At 38.0% G+C, this 19,145-nt stretch overlaps 2 protein-coding genes across 4 annotated transcripts in view; one reads left to right on the top strand and one right to left on the bottom strand.

Annotated features, from left to right (window-relative positions):
* The window catches only part of GLCE (glucuronic acid epimerase), a 116,508-nt gene that overhangs the window by 31,871 nt on the left and 65,492 nt on the right, over nt 1-19,145 (top strand). The window lies entirely within an intron of this gene.
* LOC100479733 (peptidyl-prolyl cis-trans isomerase A-like) lies at nt 12,030-12,596 on the bottom strand. The gene has a single exon (XM_034661696.1). It carries the CDS (start codon nt 12,594-12,596, stop codon nt 12,030-12,032), a length of 567 nt encoding a protein of 188 aa, XP_034517587.1.

Raw genomic sequence — 19,145 nt, 5'->3', positions numbered from 1 at the left:
TGCAGGTAAGTTTGGTCCTTTCATGGCTTATTTTTAAGCAGTTTCAGGGCAAACCCAGAATTGCCTTTACGGTGGGACTAATTTATTTTTTTATTTTTATTTTTTTTTAAAAGTACTTTATTTATTTACTTGAGAGAGAGTACAGAGGGAGAAGGAGAAGCAGACCCCCACTAAGCGGGGAGCCCGATGCGGGGCCTGAGGCAGGGCCTCCAGGACCCTGGGATTGTGACCTGAGCTACAGGCAGGTGCTTAACCAACTGAGCCACCCAGGTGCCCCCGTGGTGGGACTAATTTAACTTCATTTCTAAGGCATGGCCCTTCTGGGGTCACTGTTGGCTTCCATGTTCAGCAAGATCTTTCCACTTTGGATACGGGAAACTTTAACAATTCCTGGCCCTTTGTGAGCTCTTACAATTTTTATCTAACAGCTTCCTGGTAATACTCTTTCCTTAGAGGTTGATTTTGATTTTGCCTGGCCTCTTGCGGTTTCACTTTCTACATGCGCAAATTGTATTCAGCCAAAGATCCAATAGGACCCTCAGGCATTTTTTTGGACCTCTTTCTTTAGGTAGATCTCTCCTCTCAGTTAGTCTGTATCCTGCACCCACACACAAAATTCTAGCTGCCTTGGCCTCTCTAAACTTTGATCTGTGTCTTTTCAACTCAGCAATAGTGCTGGATTCTTTTGGGGTTATTCTTCTCTGTACCATTGCCTGGAAATAACCTCCAAGTGGAAAACTAGAGGTTTCTCTGACTTATTGCCCTTTGAGAGCAGTAGTCTGGGATCACAGTCCTGTGTCGCCTTTATTCAGTGTTTGAAAACAGTTGTTTCCTATATTTTGTCCAGTTTATAGTTGTTTAGGCAGAAGAATAATTCAGATCTTCTTTGTCTTTCATGTTCAAAGTGGAAATCTCTATAAACACTAAACTTTTCCACTTACACTATAAGCTTTTCCTTTTCCTAAGGATATGTGCAATTGTCATTTTTCAAAATATGTGCAAAATGTCAAGCCTCTCCTTTTCTTATTATATTCAGAAGATAGTCATGATGAATGTGATCAGAATTTCAAACTTCATATTCTGCTTAGGTACTTCTTAAAGCCACAGAATCTTCCACTGTGCCCTCGATGAACATGTATACATTTATATATCACAGTGGATAAATATATATATTTGATGAATATTTATTTTATTGATGAATATATATCACAGTGGATCAGGGCTTTGAATTGGTGAACAGTGGGGCACCTATGATACAAAATTTGGGAAGCACTCACGCCCAGGTGCCAGTCTTGCACTTGAACTGCCTATAGAGTCAGAGCCTCCTTAAATATTGTGCCCTAGGCACCTTGCTTGTCTTACTCTATTTCAGACTTTGCAGGGGATATTCCAGACAAAGATTATTTTCATTACTTAGGGCGTTGATCCCAAACCACTATTAGCTGCATCACATATTTCCTTTAGAGAAGTGTTAAGTCTTTTTTTATCGTCATACTAAATTATTTTAACTTCTCTCCAGCCATTTATTTTCTTGAAGGAACTGCAAATAAAATCTGATGTAACATGTCAGTCCCTAGGTACTGGCTGAAAAATGGAAGCAACAAAAGAGTATCTGTGGTAGCAAATACTGTTTCACAGAACCAAACCATGTGTAGTGAAGTATTACCTATTTTTAGGTTGTCTTTTTTGGCCCTGGAAATGAATGGCTCTCCCTACCTAGACCAGGTTCTATCAATTCCTATGTGCTGTTGCTCAGTGGGCTGGCAGCCATATTTGCAGTTTGAGAGTCCCAAGTAAACCTGACTTGGCTTCAGAAATGAACCTAGATTTCTGCTAGGAGAACTTTTTTTTTTTTTTTTAAGATTTTATTTATTATTTGACAGAGAGACAGCCAGCCAGATAGGGAACACAAGCAGGGGGAGTGGGAGAGGAAGAAGCAGGCTTCCAGCAGAGGAGCCTGATGTGGGGCTGGATCCCATAATGCTGGGATCACGCCCCTGAGCCGAAGGCAGACGCCCAATGACTGCGCTACCCAGGCACCCCAAGGAGAACTTTTAATATGGGTCAGAGACACACAATTACGTTCTGATAGAAAGAACAAAGCTTTTAATCTCACACGGAATGTACTCTTTTTGAGTTCAACTCTTGACCCACTTTTATATTGCTTTAGGGTACAGATGGAATGATAAAGGAATCCATCTCTCTCCTCATCTTAGAATGTGAGACGAGACCAGGAGGAAGTCCAGATGAAATGAGACATGGAGCCATTTGTTAATCTAAACCTGAGTTAAGCCTTAGGGGAGAAGGGCAAAAATAATTCATTCTTATTTTCATTCCAGATTTCCAGGGTTATTCAGATAGGGACCTAGTATGAGTTCTAGCAGTAATAAGTGATTTTTGCCTGGAATGGGTTTTGTTAAATAGCTTCTTTTGGCTGCAGTGGTATTAAGTATCTGTTTGATAGTTGAACGGTTCAAAAACATCGATTTTATGTGCAGAGACTAACCATTAATCTCATGTTACTACTGCTTTGGATACTGAGTTTTCTTTACTCGATTTTATTGACTTCTTGGGCTTTTTCTCCATTTTTTCCTGTGAGAGTGTTAGCACATTTGTACCATCTGCAAAGCATTTTATAATAGGTTGGAATGTCAGAATAATCCAATCCTGAAGGAAGATGCTTTTACAGTCAAGTTTTGTACATAGGCTGTGGTACCTTTCTTTAATCACTGGGTGAGGTAATACATTGCGATAGAAAACAGTAGACTTGGATTGGAAAGAACTTGGTTACAGTCCAGGCTGAACCACTTATATAGCTTTGTACCCCTGAGCAAGTCAGTTAATCTCTTTAAGACTCATTTTTTTTCCATCTGTAAAGAGTGTGTAAGTATGTGGGAGGTGGGGGAGGGTGTGATAGTATCTGCTTGCCTATTGTACATATCAGTATGAAGATCATAGATGTGAAAGCATTTTGGAAAATGTGTAAAACAAATATAAAAATGTAGTTATAAAATTATTTTATCTCAGCTCAATCAAATCCTGTTCTTTGAGAATCTGTTAGTTTTGTCTAAATAGTTCATTTGTTTTATCATTGATAGTTTAGAAAAAGGAAAATGTAAGTTGGAGTATAGATGGTGAATACATGATATTGTATTAGGCAAAGGTTATAAATGACCTATGAAAAAATTTATAAAATCTTAAAGTAGTTTTTTTTGTACTAGTAAAATTTGATTGAAAAAAATTTTTAAAGATTTTATTTATTTATTTGAGAGAGGGAGACAGATAGTGACAGAGATAGCAAGAGAGAGCACAAGAGGGCAGAGGGAGAAGCAGGCTCCTGCTGAGCAGGGAGCTTGACGCAGGGCTTGGTCCTGGGATCATGGTGCTGAAGGCAGACGCCCCACCAACTGAGCCACCCAGGGACCCCCAATGATTGAAATTTTTACTAAACCTCTCCTCTACTCCTAGACTTTGCAAATTCTTAACAGTTATATTCTGTGAAATATTGTGTATGGATTTTCCACTTTGGATTATCTATAGAGAAAAATTTTTTTAAAAGATTTTATTTGAGAGAGGGAGAGAGAGAACACAAGTGGAGGGTAGAGACAGAGGGAAAGGGAGAAGCAGGCTCCCCACTGAGCAGGGAGCCTGTCGAGGGCCTCAGTCCCAGGGTCCCAGGATTATGACCTGAGCTGAAGGCAGATGCTTAACCTACTGAGCCTCCATAGGCGTCCTTATGGGAAATTATTTTTAAAAATCAATCTGGAGGGCACATTCTGTTGAGTGTCCAACTCTTGTTTTTGGCTCAGGTCATGATCTCGGGGTCATGAAATGGAGCCCTGACTCAGTCTCTGCAGTTGGTGCAGAATCTGCTTGAGATTCTGTCTCCCTCTGCTCTCCCTCTCTCCCCCCCCAAAATAAATCAATAAATCTTAAAAAAAAAAAATCAATCTGGGTTCTCCTTGTTTAAGATGATTCTGTACTACTCTTCCCCACATAATTAGTATGCCTCCAAGGGAATGCAAACGAATGTGAGCCCAATATGAATATAATTAGGGACTTAAATCTGCCAGAACTTAAATCATAGTGATTGAAATATGGATGTAATATTTTGGTACCTTTGGAATTATTCAGATTATTCCCCTAACGATATTAGAATGGATCAGTTGGAGAATCCCCTTGGTTGGTTCAGTCATTCATTGAACAAAAATATTAATAACAGTGCCTGCTATTATCAGGCACTGTTCTACAGCAGTGTACAACAGTAAAGAAAATAGACAAAAATTCCTGTTCTTGTAGAACTTACATTCTAGTGAAGGGAGACAGAAAATAACAGATAAGATACATAGTATGCCAGATAACAGTAGGTCTGTAGAGAAAAATACGAGATGGAAAGGGGTTGGGGGATCTTGGGAGGCATGGGGATTGGTGGAGGGCAGGCCAGAGAAAGAAGGCAACGATTGAACAAAGATATGAAGGAGCAATCTATACAAACCACTATCTCAGGGAAGAGTATTCCTGTCCCAAGGTAACAGCAAGTTCACCGGCCCTAAGGAAAGTGTGCCTCATCTGTTCCAGGAACAGGGAGGAGGCCATTGCCACTGAGTGGAGTGAGCATGGGGGAAAGTATTAGATGAGGTCAGAGAAGTAATGGCAAGCTAGTTAATTGAACTTAGGGGGACTTTGCCTTTTATTCTGAGAAAAGGAGGCCATTAGAGAGTTTAGAGCAGAGTGATCACATGGCCTGACTTTTTTTTTAAATTAAATTATCACCAGAGGTAGGCGAGTGGGGGGGTTTGAGGCAGAAATAGGTAATTTAGGAGACTATCACAATAATCTTTGTGTGCTTGGTAGCAGAGGAGATGATGAAAAATGGTTGGATTCTATTTTAAAAGTGAAGCCAACAGTTTTTGCTGATAAGAAATAAGAGGGAGAGGGAAAGCAGGGCTAACAGTACATACATGTTTTGGCCTAAGCTATTAGAAGCTTATAGTGACCATTTACTGAGATGAAAGACTGTGGAAGGAGGAGCAAGTTTGTGGGTTGGGTGATGGTGAGGTTAATTATGAGTTTGGTTTTTGTTTTTTTTAAAGATTTTATTTATTTGAGTGAGAGAGAGAGAGCGTGCAAGCATGAGTGGGGAGAGGGGCAGAAAGAGAGGAAGAGGGAGAGGGAGTGGGGAGCCTGATGCAGGCTTCATTCCAGGACCCTGAGAGATCATGACCTGAGCTGAAGTCAGACACTTAACTGACTGAGCCACCCAGGTGCCCCAGGAGTTTGGTTTTGAACCTGCTAAGAAATGCCTATTAAATTCCAAGTAAAAAATGTCGAGTAGGCGATTCAGATGTATTAGAAGACAATTATGGGGTGAAGACAAGGCTGTTTATCTACCAGTAAATAATTTGGGGAGTTGTCAGTTTATAGATTGTATTTAAAGCCCTCATGCTGGAGGAGACCACCTAGAGAGTTGAATGTAGATGGGAAGTACTATTCTGTACCCAGTTCGAGACTGTGCATTTTTTCCCCTACACCAAGCAGTTCTTGAGATACCACCTGGATGTCCTACAATTCAATTCAATTCTAACTATCTGTCTAGAGATAGCATTAGATTCCACAGGATAAGGGCTCAGTCCCACAAAAGTAACCCCCCCTCTCAGGTGCCAGACTCAAGTCCAGGTTGTTAACCTGTGCTTCTGACCCACCCCTCTTCTTTTCCAGAGGTCAAGTGGGTGGGATTGAAAGTTTCAACCCTCTTAATCCAGGGTTGGTCCTCCTGGTAACCAGCTCCCTTCCTTGGTACTTTCTAAAAGTCACCTCATTAACATAACAAAAGATACCTTTATTGTTCTCATCTCTTAGGAAATTCCAGATTCCAAGAGTTTTAGGAGCTTTGTGCCAGAAACGGAGAAGACCGAATATATATTTCTTTTTATAAATTACAGTATCACACAGGAGAGAAGAGGTCCAAGGACTGAAGTTGAACATTCTATAATTACGGGGAAGAGAAGTGAACTATAAAGAGAATAAGAAAGATGAAAACCAGGAGAATTGGGTGTCCTGGGAGCCATATATTTTATGCGAGGAGTTACTGTTTGTATTAGCTGCACTACTAATAATAAATCATACTGGAACCACTTTGGTATCTTCAAAAATACTTATGCCTGTCCCATCCCCAGATATTCTGAGTTCATTGGTATGGGGTGTAAGTTGAACATTGAGATTTTTAAAAGCTGCAAGTTTGGAAACCTGCTGCACAAGGAATGAGTGTGCTTAAGGACTTGGAACCAGAATGAGATCAATAGTACAGACTTCCGTCCATTCTGATTCCTTAATCATATATTTGGCTAGGTTTTATCTGAGCAGTAAGAAAAATCTTTACATTGAGAAATAGCCAAGAGTTTTGCTGAACAAAGACTTTCTTAATAAAGCTGTCCTTTCACTCACTAGCGTGTGTTTTGTAAATGAGATAGCCTGCAACAGAATTATTCTTTTTTTTTTTTTTAAGATTTTATTTATTTATTTGACAGAGAGAGACAGCCAGTGAGAGAGGGAACACAAGGGGGGAGTGGGAGAGGAAGAAGCAGGCTCATAGCAGAGGAGCCTGACGTGGGGCTCGATCCCATAACGCCGGGATCACGCCCTGAGCCGAAGGCAGACGCTTCACGACTATGCTACCCAGATGCCCCTGCAACAGAATTCTTCTTAATCGTGAAATAGGAGAACAGTTCTTTGACACTGATCAGGCAAGGAGAAAGTCTTCTGCCATCTGTGTTGTGGCATGCTCTGCTGTTGTTTTAACCAGATAAAATTCTAATTACTGTTGAACAGATTGTTTATGAGGTTTTTAATATTTTACATCAAGTGTATAAATATAAAGAGGCAAAGAAATGGTTCCAGATTTAAAAACAAAAGGCTTTTCCTTTGAAAGTAAGTTAATCCGGATTTGACACACTGGCTTGTTTAATAACACATTTCTGTGTATGTCCTTGGTACTGCATGTTGCAGAGAATGTGAAATTTGCAGTTTTATTATAACCATTCTGTGGGGGCAGTCATGCACTCTTTGGTAGGATGCTGACTGAACACTGTAACTAGAAAATGGAATTTGGGGTGGGTAAACCACACATCTTGTTTCAGAACATCCCTTCCTTTAAACAAGATATTTCCATCATGATGACAGGTACCAGCGGCACGAAGTAGGAAGAGTTAATAGGAGATTGTGATGAGATTGAAGCCTTTAAGGATTTGAGACCTTTGTGAAGTAGTGTCAGGGTGATGGCAAGAGGCTATACATTCAGGTAGAGGTTATAGGGGTGCATTGGTTTTCTATTGCTGCAGTGGCAAATCACTACAGACTTTGTGGCTTAAACAACAGTCATCTATTATCTTACATTCTCTAGGTCCGTAGGACAACATGAGGGTCCAGCTGGGCTAAAATCAAGATTTCGGCCGGTAGGATTCTTTTCCTTACAGTTGTAGGGCTGACATCCCAGTTGCCTTGCTGGTTGTCAGATCAGGACCCTTCTCAGACCCTAAAGACCACCCTCATTCCTTGGCTCGTGGCATTCTTTCCTCTATTTTAAAAGCCAGCAACAACAGGTCAAGGCCCTTTTACACGTAAGGTATTTCCTCCTCCTTCTGTCTCATCTCTCTGATCCACCTTTTGTCTTCCTCTTCCATTTTAAAGGACTCTTGTGGTTGACTAGATTGGACCCACTTGGATAATTTAGGCCAATTTCCCCATCTTAGCATCCTTAATCTTAATTATAACTGAAAGTCTTTTTTGCCATGTAAGGAAAGCTAGGCTGGGGGTAGGAGGGAAAGGAGCAAGGACATCTTTGGAGGGCCGTTCTGTCTGTCAAAAGGGGCTAGGTCCCTGGAGTTAAGGAAAGCAAATGTCAGTATTGACATAGCTGTTGAAAGTCTTCATTTGTCCAACAAATAAATTTTGATTACTTACATTGTGCCAGGCATTGCAATAGGCACTGGGGCTATTGAAATAAAAAAGACAAGACACATTCCCTGCCCTGCCTGAATGTATATAGCAGCATTCCTACAAAAGCAAACAAAACACAGCAGTGCATTATAAAGGATTCTTCATGTACTTTGTATTTATGTTAAGTTCTTTGAAAGCAGGTACTAGTGTTCTTTGTTGTGGCCCTTTTCTCGTCCCACCACTAGACCAGTGTTTTACATCTTAGATGCTTAACAGATACTGTTCAAAAGGCTTACTTTGGTTTTCCTTTGCATTGTTAGGAGCTTGACTTATCTCTCTTTTCTGATATTTTCTACTTTAAAAGCAGTGAGGAATTTTGAGTTCAGTCCAGGCTCAGATGACAAGTTAAGATTTAATCAGATACCTGTTGCAGAATTTTGTAAAAGGCCTTAAGAATTATCATGTACTCCGTCTTCCTTTTCTGAGTTAAAACTCCAAAGTGGAGGGGCACCTGGGTGGCACAGTGGTTAAGCGTCTGCCTTCGGCTCAGGGCGTGATCCCGGCGTTATGGGATCGAGCCCCACATCGGGCTCCTCTGCTATGAGCCTGCTTCTTCCTCTCCCACTCCCCCTGCTTGTGTTCCCTCTCGCTGGCTGTCTCTATCTCTGTCAAATAAATAAATAAAATCTTTAAAAAAAAAAAACCTCCAAAGTGCAGAGTCAGCTTTACAAATGCTGTCATCATATAAATTGTCACTTTTGCTTTTTTCCCCCTGAGTTCGAAAGCCAGAAAGTACCTACCCAATTAAAAAAAAATCAGCAGTTGCTTTAAGCCCTGTATTCATCAATAGATAGTGAAGAATTGCCAGCCCTGAAGCACATTAAAATAAACTTCTCAATGTGGCTTTTCCGTGGATGGATAGCCTTTTAAAATAATGGGGAAAAAATAAATGAATTAATTAAAATAAAATAAACTACGCCTAGAGCTGTCTTCTTCATATACAGCTCCCTGTTGTGTTCCCACTCTGTGCTGAGTGTCAGTCTGGTTTTTTCTGAAAAACCGCAGGATTCTTACCAATTGTTCAAAGACTTTTAAAGACGGTTCTTAATTTTTTCAGTGATGGCTATGTAATATCCCAGAGCAGCAATGAGGAACTTTAGTAATTATGGGTTGGAATAAACATGAGTATGTGAGACATAGAGATAATATACCAGCATTAATATCAAACTTGATCATCACAGAACTTTTTATCAGAACAGTTGGCAAGTGGTTAAATATACTTGTTACACATGTTTGAGCTACAAAGCATAAATGTCAAATGGGGTCTTAGGGCACCTTCTTAATTTCGGTACATACAGAGCTCCAACCAAAATTCCTTCATGATTCTTTGGAAGTTTAACATTATTTATGGATGATATCTTATCCATATGACCCTTCATGTCTCCAAACAAGTAGCCTAAGGATATTTATATGAAATTTCATTTCTGATAAAAGAAATTTTAGAACAGTGGATGAAAAATTCATTTCATTTGCTTAAGATGGGTATTGTCCTATTAAGTTTCGGTGATATTAATGTGGGTCAAGGAAGGTGATAGCTACTTTTATTTTATAGAGGTGGTTTAATGCCCTGTAATCATGAAAGTGTTAACAGATAATGTTGATTTTTGTGGGCTTTTTTTTTTTTTTAATGCTTCAGTGTCTAGGAAAGTGTAGCATCCTGTTGGATTTTGTTCATGTGCAAGAATTCTTATTAAATGGAAACTTTTGAAGGAGGCTGGAAATACAACAATACAATAATGAAAATAACTGAGGTTTTTTTGATTTTTGTAAAAAGAGAAGGGAAAAAACCCCCTCTGTGGTTTTGGACATTAAAATGTGGCAGTGACTTAAATACATGCAGTGCCACAGAGAGATGGAATTTGCTGACTTACGGGAAGCTTTGACAGGTACATTTGCATCTTTAGACGTCAGATTTGAATTACTAAAGCAGCCTTTGTTTAGTAAATTGAGCATTTGCTGAGAAGATTACATGAAGGAATAAGCATACTGATTTGCAGTAGGCGCTTGTTTTACTGGGTGTTAAAACGAAACTGGCCTTAGTGAACTATTACCATGACATACAAATGGCTTCAGTTTGAGAGGATACGGTTTCAGATGTAAGCCATATATTTTTCCAAATCTGTTGTTTCTGGGGAAAATAAACCTAAGTTCTTGAAGTAGGCCATTTCACTTCTAATTGAATGTAATATTAGGAAAACAGAAAGCCTTAAGGCAAAAACTGTTCCTTACAGAGGTTTCTGTTTTCATTTGAAATTAATGCAGTTGGAGATTGGCTTTATAAAAAAATCTTCGATTCTTTTAAATAAAGTATAGCAATGTAAAATTGTTGCTAAATTTACTAGCACAACTGAGAACAATTGTATGCTTTAAAAACAAGTAACCAGTGAGTTTTATTTAAATAAAATACTTGCCTGAATATGATTTTTAAAAATAACACCTAAGATAAACCTAGGAATCAGGTAGATTAAATAATAATAAAGGTGTTTTCAGGAAAGGTAGTGACTTTCTACTTAGATTTTTAAATTTAAACCAGTTGTCGTAGCGCATGATTTGAATGTTTTGTGCTATGTGTATGTATAGTATAACGGAAGCTTATAGTAGTACTTTATTAGTTGAGGTAAAACTCTTGCAGAAGAGTAGAATTCTGAAATATTGTGTTAACTGATTTACATCCTTGCTTCACCTTCTTATTCAAGTAAAGCAATTAATTTTCCCCTGATAATAAAGGTGGAAACAAATGATTATGTTTTGCTCTCCAATTTTTAGAATGTTCTCAATGCATTTGAAGTAGAGTTAATCACATTTTTTTCCCTCCCTGGAATTCTCTGGCTATAAATCAGTATTCTTTTTTTTAAAAAAATCAATGAAAGTTCTTTTACGATGGTGTTAAAGTACATGTCAGGATTTACTCTTCAGTTAGGTGGGACTGTGATTGTTAGACTCCTTTGCAGGTCACGTGACACACTGACTAAATAACTGTTAGGCTATTGGTACCCTAGTGATTCTGTATGTTAGGATTGAGCTGAGAAATTTGTCATTCGTTCTATCTTAAAAGTAGCCAGAATAAGCAAGAGGATTTTTATAGACTGTAAAGTCCAAACTAAATATTCTGGAAAAATCTTGATGACTTAAAGGTTATTTGTTTAAGTATCAGAAATTAATTTTTTTAATGAACATGCAGTAAAATTGACTTTTTGTGTGTACAGTTGATGAACTTTTAACATGTGTAGATTTTCTCTTAACAGTCATCACAGTCAGTATCCGGATATCCAAATAGTTCCATCAGTTCATAAAACTCCTTTACGCTATCCCTTTGTAGTTGTACTCTCTCTACCTCACCCATGATCCGTGGCAACCACTTTGTCATTTAGTTTTGTCTTTTCAAAAATGTCCACTAAATGGGATCATAAAGTATATAGCTATTTGAGATTGTTACACATGCATTTGCTCAGCATAGTGCCTTAAGATATCACCTAAGTTGTTTTGTATGTCATTATTTCATTCCTTTTTATTGCTGAGTAGCATTTGATTGTATGGATGTACCGCAGTTTATCCCTTAATTCATTGAAGGACTTTTGAGTTGTTTCAAGTTTGTAGCTATTTTGAATAGAGATGTTATAAACATTGTTTGTTGGCTTTTGTGAATGCGAGTTTTCATTACTCTTGGGTAAATACATAGTAGTGAGATTATTCGTAATTGTATAATTTTACTTAATAAGAAATTGCCAAACTGTTTTCTAAATTGGTTGTACCACTTTGTATTCCCATCAGCAATGTGTGATAGTTCTAGTCTTTCTGCCTATTTGCCAGTATTTGGCATGGTCATTCTTCTGTTTGTTTAGTTTTTATTTCATAATCATAAAGTTAACTGTAATCCATAGACTTGGAGGGGAGTAAGGAAAACATGAAACCTATAGAATTGCAGCAAGAGCACAAAGTTATAAGATGTTTCAAACAGGTGGAGGTGAAGGGGTGCTTTCTTGAGCTACAGAAGGAATGGTCTGGTAGTTACGATAAAACACAAGTGAAATTTATTAGATTTGTCCACAGTCAGTAATGATGATCATATTGCTGGTCTTGCCATTCCTGCCCCCAAAGTGCTCTGTGGCTTTTATAATATTCATGCCCTCTTTCACCTTGCCAAAGAACACATACTTGCTGTCCAACCACTCAGTCTTGGCAGTGCAGATGAAAAACAGGGAACCATTTGTGTGGGGTCTAGCATTTGTCATGGATAAGAGGCTAGGACCTGTGTGCTTCAGGATGAAATTCTCATCATCAAATTTCTCGCCATAGTTGTGCTTGCTGCCAGTGCCATTATGGCATATGAAGTCACCATTCTGGCATATGAAGTCACCATTCTGGCATGTAAATCCTGGAATAATCCTATGAAAGCAGGCACCTTTATAACCAAATCCTTTCTCCCCACTGCTCAGAACACAAAAGTTTTCTGCTGTGTTTGAAGCTCTGTCTGCAAACAGCTTGAAGGAGACATGGCCAGAGCGCTCGCTGTCCATAGTGATGTCGAAGAACACAGTGGGGTGACCACAGCTGGGCGGGCACAAGGCAGCTCTGGGGCAGAGGCATCTGCAAGTGGTCATTCTTTTTAATTACAGCCATTCTAATAGATTTGGAATGATATCTGATAATGATTTTAAATTGCATTTTCCTAATAGTTAACGATATCAAATACTTGGTCACTTGCCTTTTTGTTATACATGTATTCTTTTTGGGTCTGTCCAAGTCTTTTGTCCATTTTTTAAAATAATGGAAACTTTATTTTGGAATAATTTTAGATTTGTAGGAAAGTTGCAAAGATAATACAGAGAATCCCTGTATGTCCCTCACCCAGCTTCCCATAGTGATAACATCTTATAAACCCAACCAAGTACATTTATCAAAATGAAGAAACCAACATTGGTACCTTAGTGTTAACCAAATTCCAGATCCTAAACTCAGATTGTCCGCTTGTCTCCTTTTTCTGTTCCAAGGATTCCACATTGCATTTATTAAGTCTCCTTAGTCTCCTATGGTTTGTGGCAGTTTGTTAGTCTTGTTTTTCATGACTTTGATCATTTTGAGTATTAATACTAGTAGGTATTTTGGAGGATGTCCCTCAATTTGTGTTTATCTGATGTTTTCTCCTGATTAGACTGAGGTTAAGGGTTTTAGGGAAGACTATCAAAGGTATGATAGTGAAGTACCCTTCTCGTCACATTTTAGCAGGAAGTATATGATAATATCACTTGGTTAAGGCAGTGTTTGCTAGGTTTCTACACTGTAAAGTCATTATTTTTGTCTTTCCGTCACCTGTTCTTTGGAAGTGAATCACTAATTCTAGCCTGCACTCAAGGAGGTGGGGTGACGGTTTCATTTTATGAATAAGGGTCTGTCTACATATATTATTAGGAATTCTTCCATAAGGAAGTTTGTCCCTTACCTTTCATTCATTAGTTAGTTTGTTCATTCATTTAGGTCATTATGTATACTTTTATACATTGGCTTGTAATCCAATGAATGCTATGTTACTTGTTTTGTTGCTGAAATTATTTGATTGTTGAGTCCTGTATTCCTTTGACATTTTTTTGAGTACTGCATTGATTTCTGGCACTATAAGATGCTCCAGACTCATCTTGTATTTTCTCCACTCTGTTCCTAGAATCAGTCATTTCTCTGAGCTGTGGTTTCTTGTGTTGAATTGTGTTCAGAGACCAGTGCCTGGGTGGTAGGTGTACTCCTTACTATTGGGATGTCACTATTTCTAGGCCTTTTCAGAGGATGAAGGTGGAAATTATATACTGTATGCTAATCTGTGTGTCTGTACACATTATAATTGTTTCTGTATTTATCCATCTGTATTATATTTTAAACAGTATGTATGTTAAATTCATATCAACGTCTGTGGCTCTGCTTCAGTACCATAAGGTTCATTCTAGTCTTCTCCTTTTTGCTTAACTTCTAACTTCTCTGAGAATGAGAAACCTGGCTTATTAACTTATTTGTTCCACCCCAGTATACATGTAAAAAGTAAATTTAGAATTAATCATTACTCCCATGAGAAATAAATTTACCAGCTAGAGTCCAGTGTTTATGTATGGGTCCTTTTGTATTTAGCCTTAAAGTTTTCATTTAAAACATTGTTTTCCAGAGTTTCTTAGGTCAGCTCATTTTCCTTCTAACCTCTTCAGTGGGGTTTTGCCATTCATTTGCAATGCAGTCTGATTCATTTGTCACACACTGCATCCTATCTTAAAGCTTCTCTAGCATGTTAGTTGATTTTTAAAAATTTGCATACATTAACATTCACTTTTTGCAATGTACAGTTCTATGGGTTTTGACAAATGCACAGACAGGGTCATTATCCACTATCCCAGTACATACAGACAGTTTCATTGCTCTGAATATTCTCCTGTTAAAAGGTTCTGGACCGAGTTATAACCTGTGTATGTGTGCATGTGGAGAGGGCAGAGGAGTTCCCCACAGCAACAAGCAGCTCTGGGACACCAGCTGGGTGTACTACAATTCAACTAAATTTTGACGCCATCTACCCAGAGATAGTATCGGTTAAGGGCTCAGTCCCATATGACTACGCCCTCCATACCTCAGTTCATACACCAGTTGTAAGCCCAGATCGTCATCAGTGATTCTGACCTACCAGCTCTTGATCAGAAGTTCCAGTGACCCCCTCCTTGGGTTTGATTAATTTGCTAGAGTGGCTTATAGAACTCATACATTTAACTTACTAGATTATTGGCTTATTAAAAAAGTATGTAACTTAGAAACAGCCAGATGGAAGAAATGCCTAGGGCAAGGTGTGGGAAAAGGGTGCAGAACTTCCATGCCCTCTAAGAGCATACTACTCTCCAATTGCCCATGTATTCACCACCTAGAAGTTCTCTGAAACCCTTCCTGTTGTATTTTTATGGAGGCTTCGTTACATAAACACGATTGATTAAATCATTGGCCATTGGCACCTGGAGGTTCAGGAGGTGGAACTAAATTTCCAACCCCCTAATCACATGTTTGGTTCTTCCAGAAACCAGCCTCCATCCTTACTTAGTTACTTTCTGTAAGTTACCTCATTAACGAAAACCCAGTTGTGGTGGAAAGGGGCTTGTTACAAGTTAACAAGATACCCATTTCACCTTTAGAGCTCTGAAGTGATTATAGGAACTGAGGCCAAGAGACCAAATGTAACAAAGGATGTTCCCCTTTTCTCTTATTGCTCAGGAAGTTCCAAGGGTTTTGTGAACTGTGAGCCAGGAACCATGGATGAAGTCCAAATATATATGAAAAATGTGTTTTGGTTATCTGAATGACCAAATATGTATTTGTTATAAATCACAAAATTGCACTAAGTTCTGACACCATCTACCTGGAGATAGTATCAGATTCCATAGGTTAAGGGCTCAGTCCCATAGGACTGCCCATCCCACACCTCAGTTCACACACCTGCTTTGTAGTTAGCCATTCCCACATCCCCAATCCCCAACAACCACTAATCTCTTTTCTTTTCATGTTGTTTTGCCTTTTCCAGTGTGTCGTATGCATGCAGTCATATAATATGTAATTTTTTGGATCTGACTTCTCACTTAGCCAAGTGCATTTAAGATTTCTCCGTGTTGTCTTATGAATCAAGTAGTTCACTCCTTTTTATTCCTGCAGAGTATTCTATTGTATGGATTTACCACAGTTGTTTTATCCATTCATCTTGTTGAAATAACTTTCTAGGCCCAAAATAGAGCTGCTCCTGCTCCAGGTGCCACATCAGGAAGCCGAAACTGTGTCTCTATAAAAGCTCCACTTCACGAAAGACGCAGGCTCTCTAGTCAAACAATCCCCAAACACCAAGCCAACTCTGGGCCTTCTCACCCCAAGTGAGGTTGACTGTGTGGTTCTAGCCAATCAGATATTTTCCATTTTTCTCTTCCTTGTTCTTTATTCTTTATCCTTTAAAAGCTTCCTGTCTTCTGCCCCATTTTCAGTTCCTGGAATGGAGACCGTTCACCTCATAAAGTGTTAAATAAAATGTGTTTGTATCACCTAAATTATTTCCTTTAATCATTTTTTGTTTGTGTTTAGCAACCTGTTCCTTCAGTTTTTGGTGATTATGAGTAAAGCTTCTATTAAAAATTCATGTACAGATTTTTGTGTGAATATGCTTTCAGTTCACTTGAGTAAGTAATCTAGGAGTTTGATTGCTGGGTTGTATAAGTGTAAATTTAACTTTAAAAGAAACTGCCAAACTGTTTTTCAAAGTGGTTGTGCCATTTTTCATTCCCACCAGCAGTGAATGAGAGTTTCTGTTGCTCTGCATCTTTGGCAGCATTTTCTATTGCTATGTTTTTTGTTTGTTTTTTAAATTTTAGCCATTCTAATCAGTGTGCTTTTTGTTCGTATTTCAATTGGATTGTTTTCTTCCTGCTGAGTTTTGAGAATTCTTTATATATTCTGGATACAAATTCTTGGTTGAATATGTAATTTACAAACATTATCTCCCTCTCTATAGCTTGTCTTTATATTGTGTTAGGTAACTTTGTAGAGCAGAAGTTTTTAATTTTAATAAAGTCTAATTTATCCTTTTTTACTTCTTAGGTTGTATTTTGATGTCACATCTAAGAACTCTTTACCTAGCCCTAGATCACAAAAATTTTATCCTATTTGGGGGGAGTAAAAAGTTCTATAGTTTTATATTTTACATATGATCCATTGGAGCTAATTTTTATATGAAGTGAGAGGTTTAGGTAGAAATTCATTTTTTTCTTTATATTTGGGTGCTCAGTTGTTCCAACACAATTTGTCAAAAAAGCTATCCTTTTCTCATTGTATTATCTTTGAACCTTTGTTAAAAATCAGTTGGTCATGTTTGTGTGGAGCTATTCATGGACACTATTCTGTTCCATTGGATTGTATGGTTCCTCCAGTTTTCTTTTTTTATATTTGTTTTTAATAGTTTAGGCTATTTTAGATTTTCTGCCTTTCCATGTTAGTTTGAAAATCAGCTTGCTATAACAGCAAAAAATACTGGGATTTCAATTGGAATTGTGTTAAAATCTGTAGACCAGTTTGGGAGAGAATTGACATTTTTACTATTTTGAGTTTTCCAGTCTGTGAACTCAGTATATCCTTCTATTCACTTACGTCTTCTTTGATTTACTTCATCAGCTTTTGGTAGTTTTGAGCATACAGATCCTGTACATGTTTTATCAGATTTATACCTAAGTATTTTGTTTCTATGGAACTATTATAAATGCATTATTTAATAATTGGGGGGGGTTCCAAAGTGTTCATTGTTTAGTAGACAGAAATATAATTGGTGTTGACCTTGTATTTTTTGACCTTGATAAGTTCACTTATTAGTTCTGGGGGGGTTGGTGTTTGTTTATATTCCTTGGAATTTTCTGTGTAGACAGTAATGTCCTTTGCAAACATTCTTGAAATAAATGGAAAAACAAAGTCTCAAAAAAGAAGATATAAAAAAAGAGCCAAATACAAATCTCAGAAGTGAAAAAATATCAATAACCAAAATTAAAGGCTCACTAGATGAGCTCAATAGTATAGGGATGACAGGGCACCTGGGTGGTTCAGTAGATTAAGCGTCTGCCTTCGGCTCAGGCTCAGGTCATGATCCCCCACCCTGAGTCAGCCCCACGGGCTCGGCTCCGAGTCTGCTTCTCCCTCTCCCTCTGCCTCTCCCTGCCACTTGCACTCTCGTTCTCTCATTCTCTCACTCGCTCTCTCTCTCAAATAAATAAAATCTTTTTAAAAAAGAGATGACAAAAGATGAAGTCAATTAACTTAATATAGATGAACTGAAATTATCCAATGTGAACAACAGAGAAAAAGATTTTTAAAAAAATTAAAAAAGAGGGGCGCCTGGGTAGCGCAGTTGGGCGTCTGCCTTCGGCTCAGGGCGTGATCCCGGTGTTCCGGGATCGAGTCCCACATCGGGCTTCTCCACTGGGAGCCTGCTTCTTCCTCTCCCACTCCCCTGCTGTGTTCCCTCTCTCGCTGGCTGTCTCTCTGTCAGATAAATTTTAAAAATAAATAAATAAATAAATAAATAAAATTAAAAAAGAAGAGTGCCTCAGATCCCCCATTTGTGATACCAGAATCCCAACAAGAGAGGAATTTGTTGAATTTGCTGAAAGACAAACTTATAGTTTTAAGAAGCTCAGCAAACTCCCCAAACAGAATAAATACAAAGAAATCCATGACCAGCCACATACTAACAAAACTTCAGAAAACTTTAGACAAAAAGTCTTGAAAGCAGCCAGAAAAATTTAGTATTACTTAGAGGGGAAAAGTGTTCAAATGACTGTGAATCTATTTTCAGAACACACGCAGGCCAGAAGGAAGTAGAACATTTTTAAAGTGCTGAAAGGAAAGAACCGTCAACCCAGAATTCCATATCCAGCAAAAATATCCTTCAGAGATGAAAGTGAAATAAAGACATTCTTAGATGAAGGACAACTTAAAGAATGTGTTGACAGCAGGAGTGCTTTAAAAGAACTGCTAAAGGAGATTCTTCCAACAGATGGTAAATAACACCATAAGGGAAATTTGAAACATCAGTAAGAAAAGCAATGTAATTGTCAAATATCTAATTAAATATGATAGACCATTATTATCCTCTTGAGTTTTTTAAATATGTTTGATAGTTGAAAGCACAAAGTATAACATTGTGTGATGGAGCTTTCAATATATGTCATACAACATAATATATAACAACAATAGCATAACGTGGGAGGGGTGGTAAAGGGACTGTATGGTGGTACAGTTTCTATGTGCCACATGAAGTGGTAAAATCTTATTCTAAGTAAACTGAAAAGTACATTGTGATATCTAAAAACACTAAAAAACCACTAAAAGACAAACTGTAATAACACAGTCAACAAATTATAATGGAATACCTAATACACACACACACACACACAAATCAAATACTCCAAAAGAAAGCAGGAAATGAAAAATAGAGAAATAAAAACAGAGGCAACAAATGGAAGAAAAGAATAAGAAAATGGTAGAGGTAAATTCAAATATTTCAATAATTATATTAAATGAAAATGATCTAAACACACCGATTAAAGTCAAAAAAGAATAGTACAAAGAAACTTTCTTTAATTATAATAGCATAAGTAGTAAGCCAC

This window comes from Ailuropoda melanoleuca, chromosome 5 (genome assembly GCF_002007445.2).
Source record: "Ailuropoda melanoleuca isolate Jingjing chromosome 5, ASM200744v2, whole genome shotgun sequence".
NCBI lineage: Eukaryota > Metazoa > Chordata > Mammalia > Carnivora > Ursidae > Ailuropoda > Ailuropoda melanoleuca.
This window is presented reverse-complemented; position numbering and strand designations above follow the sequence as displayed.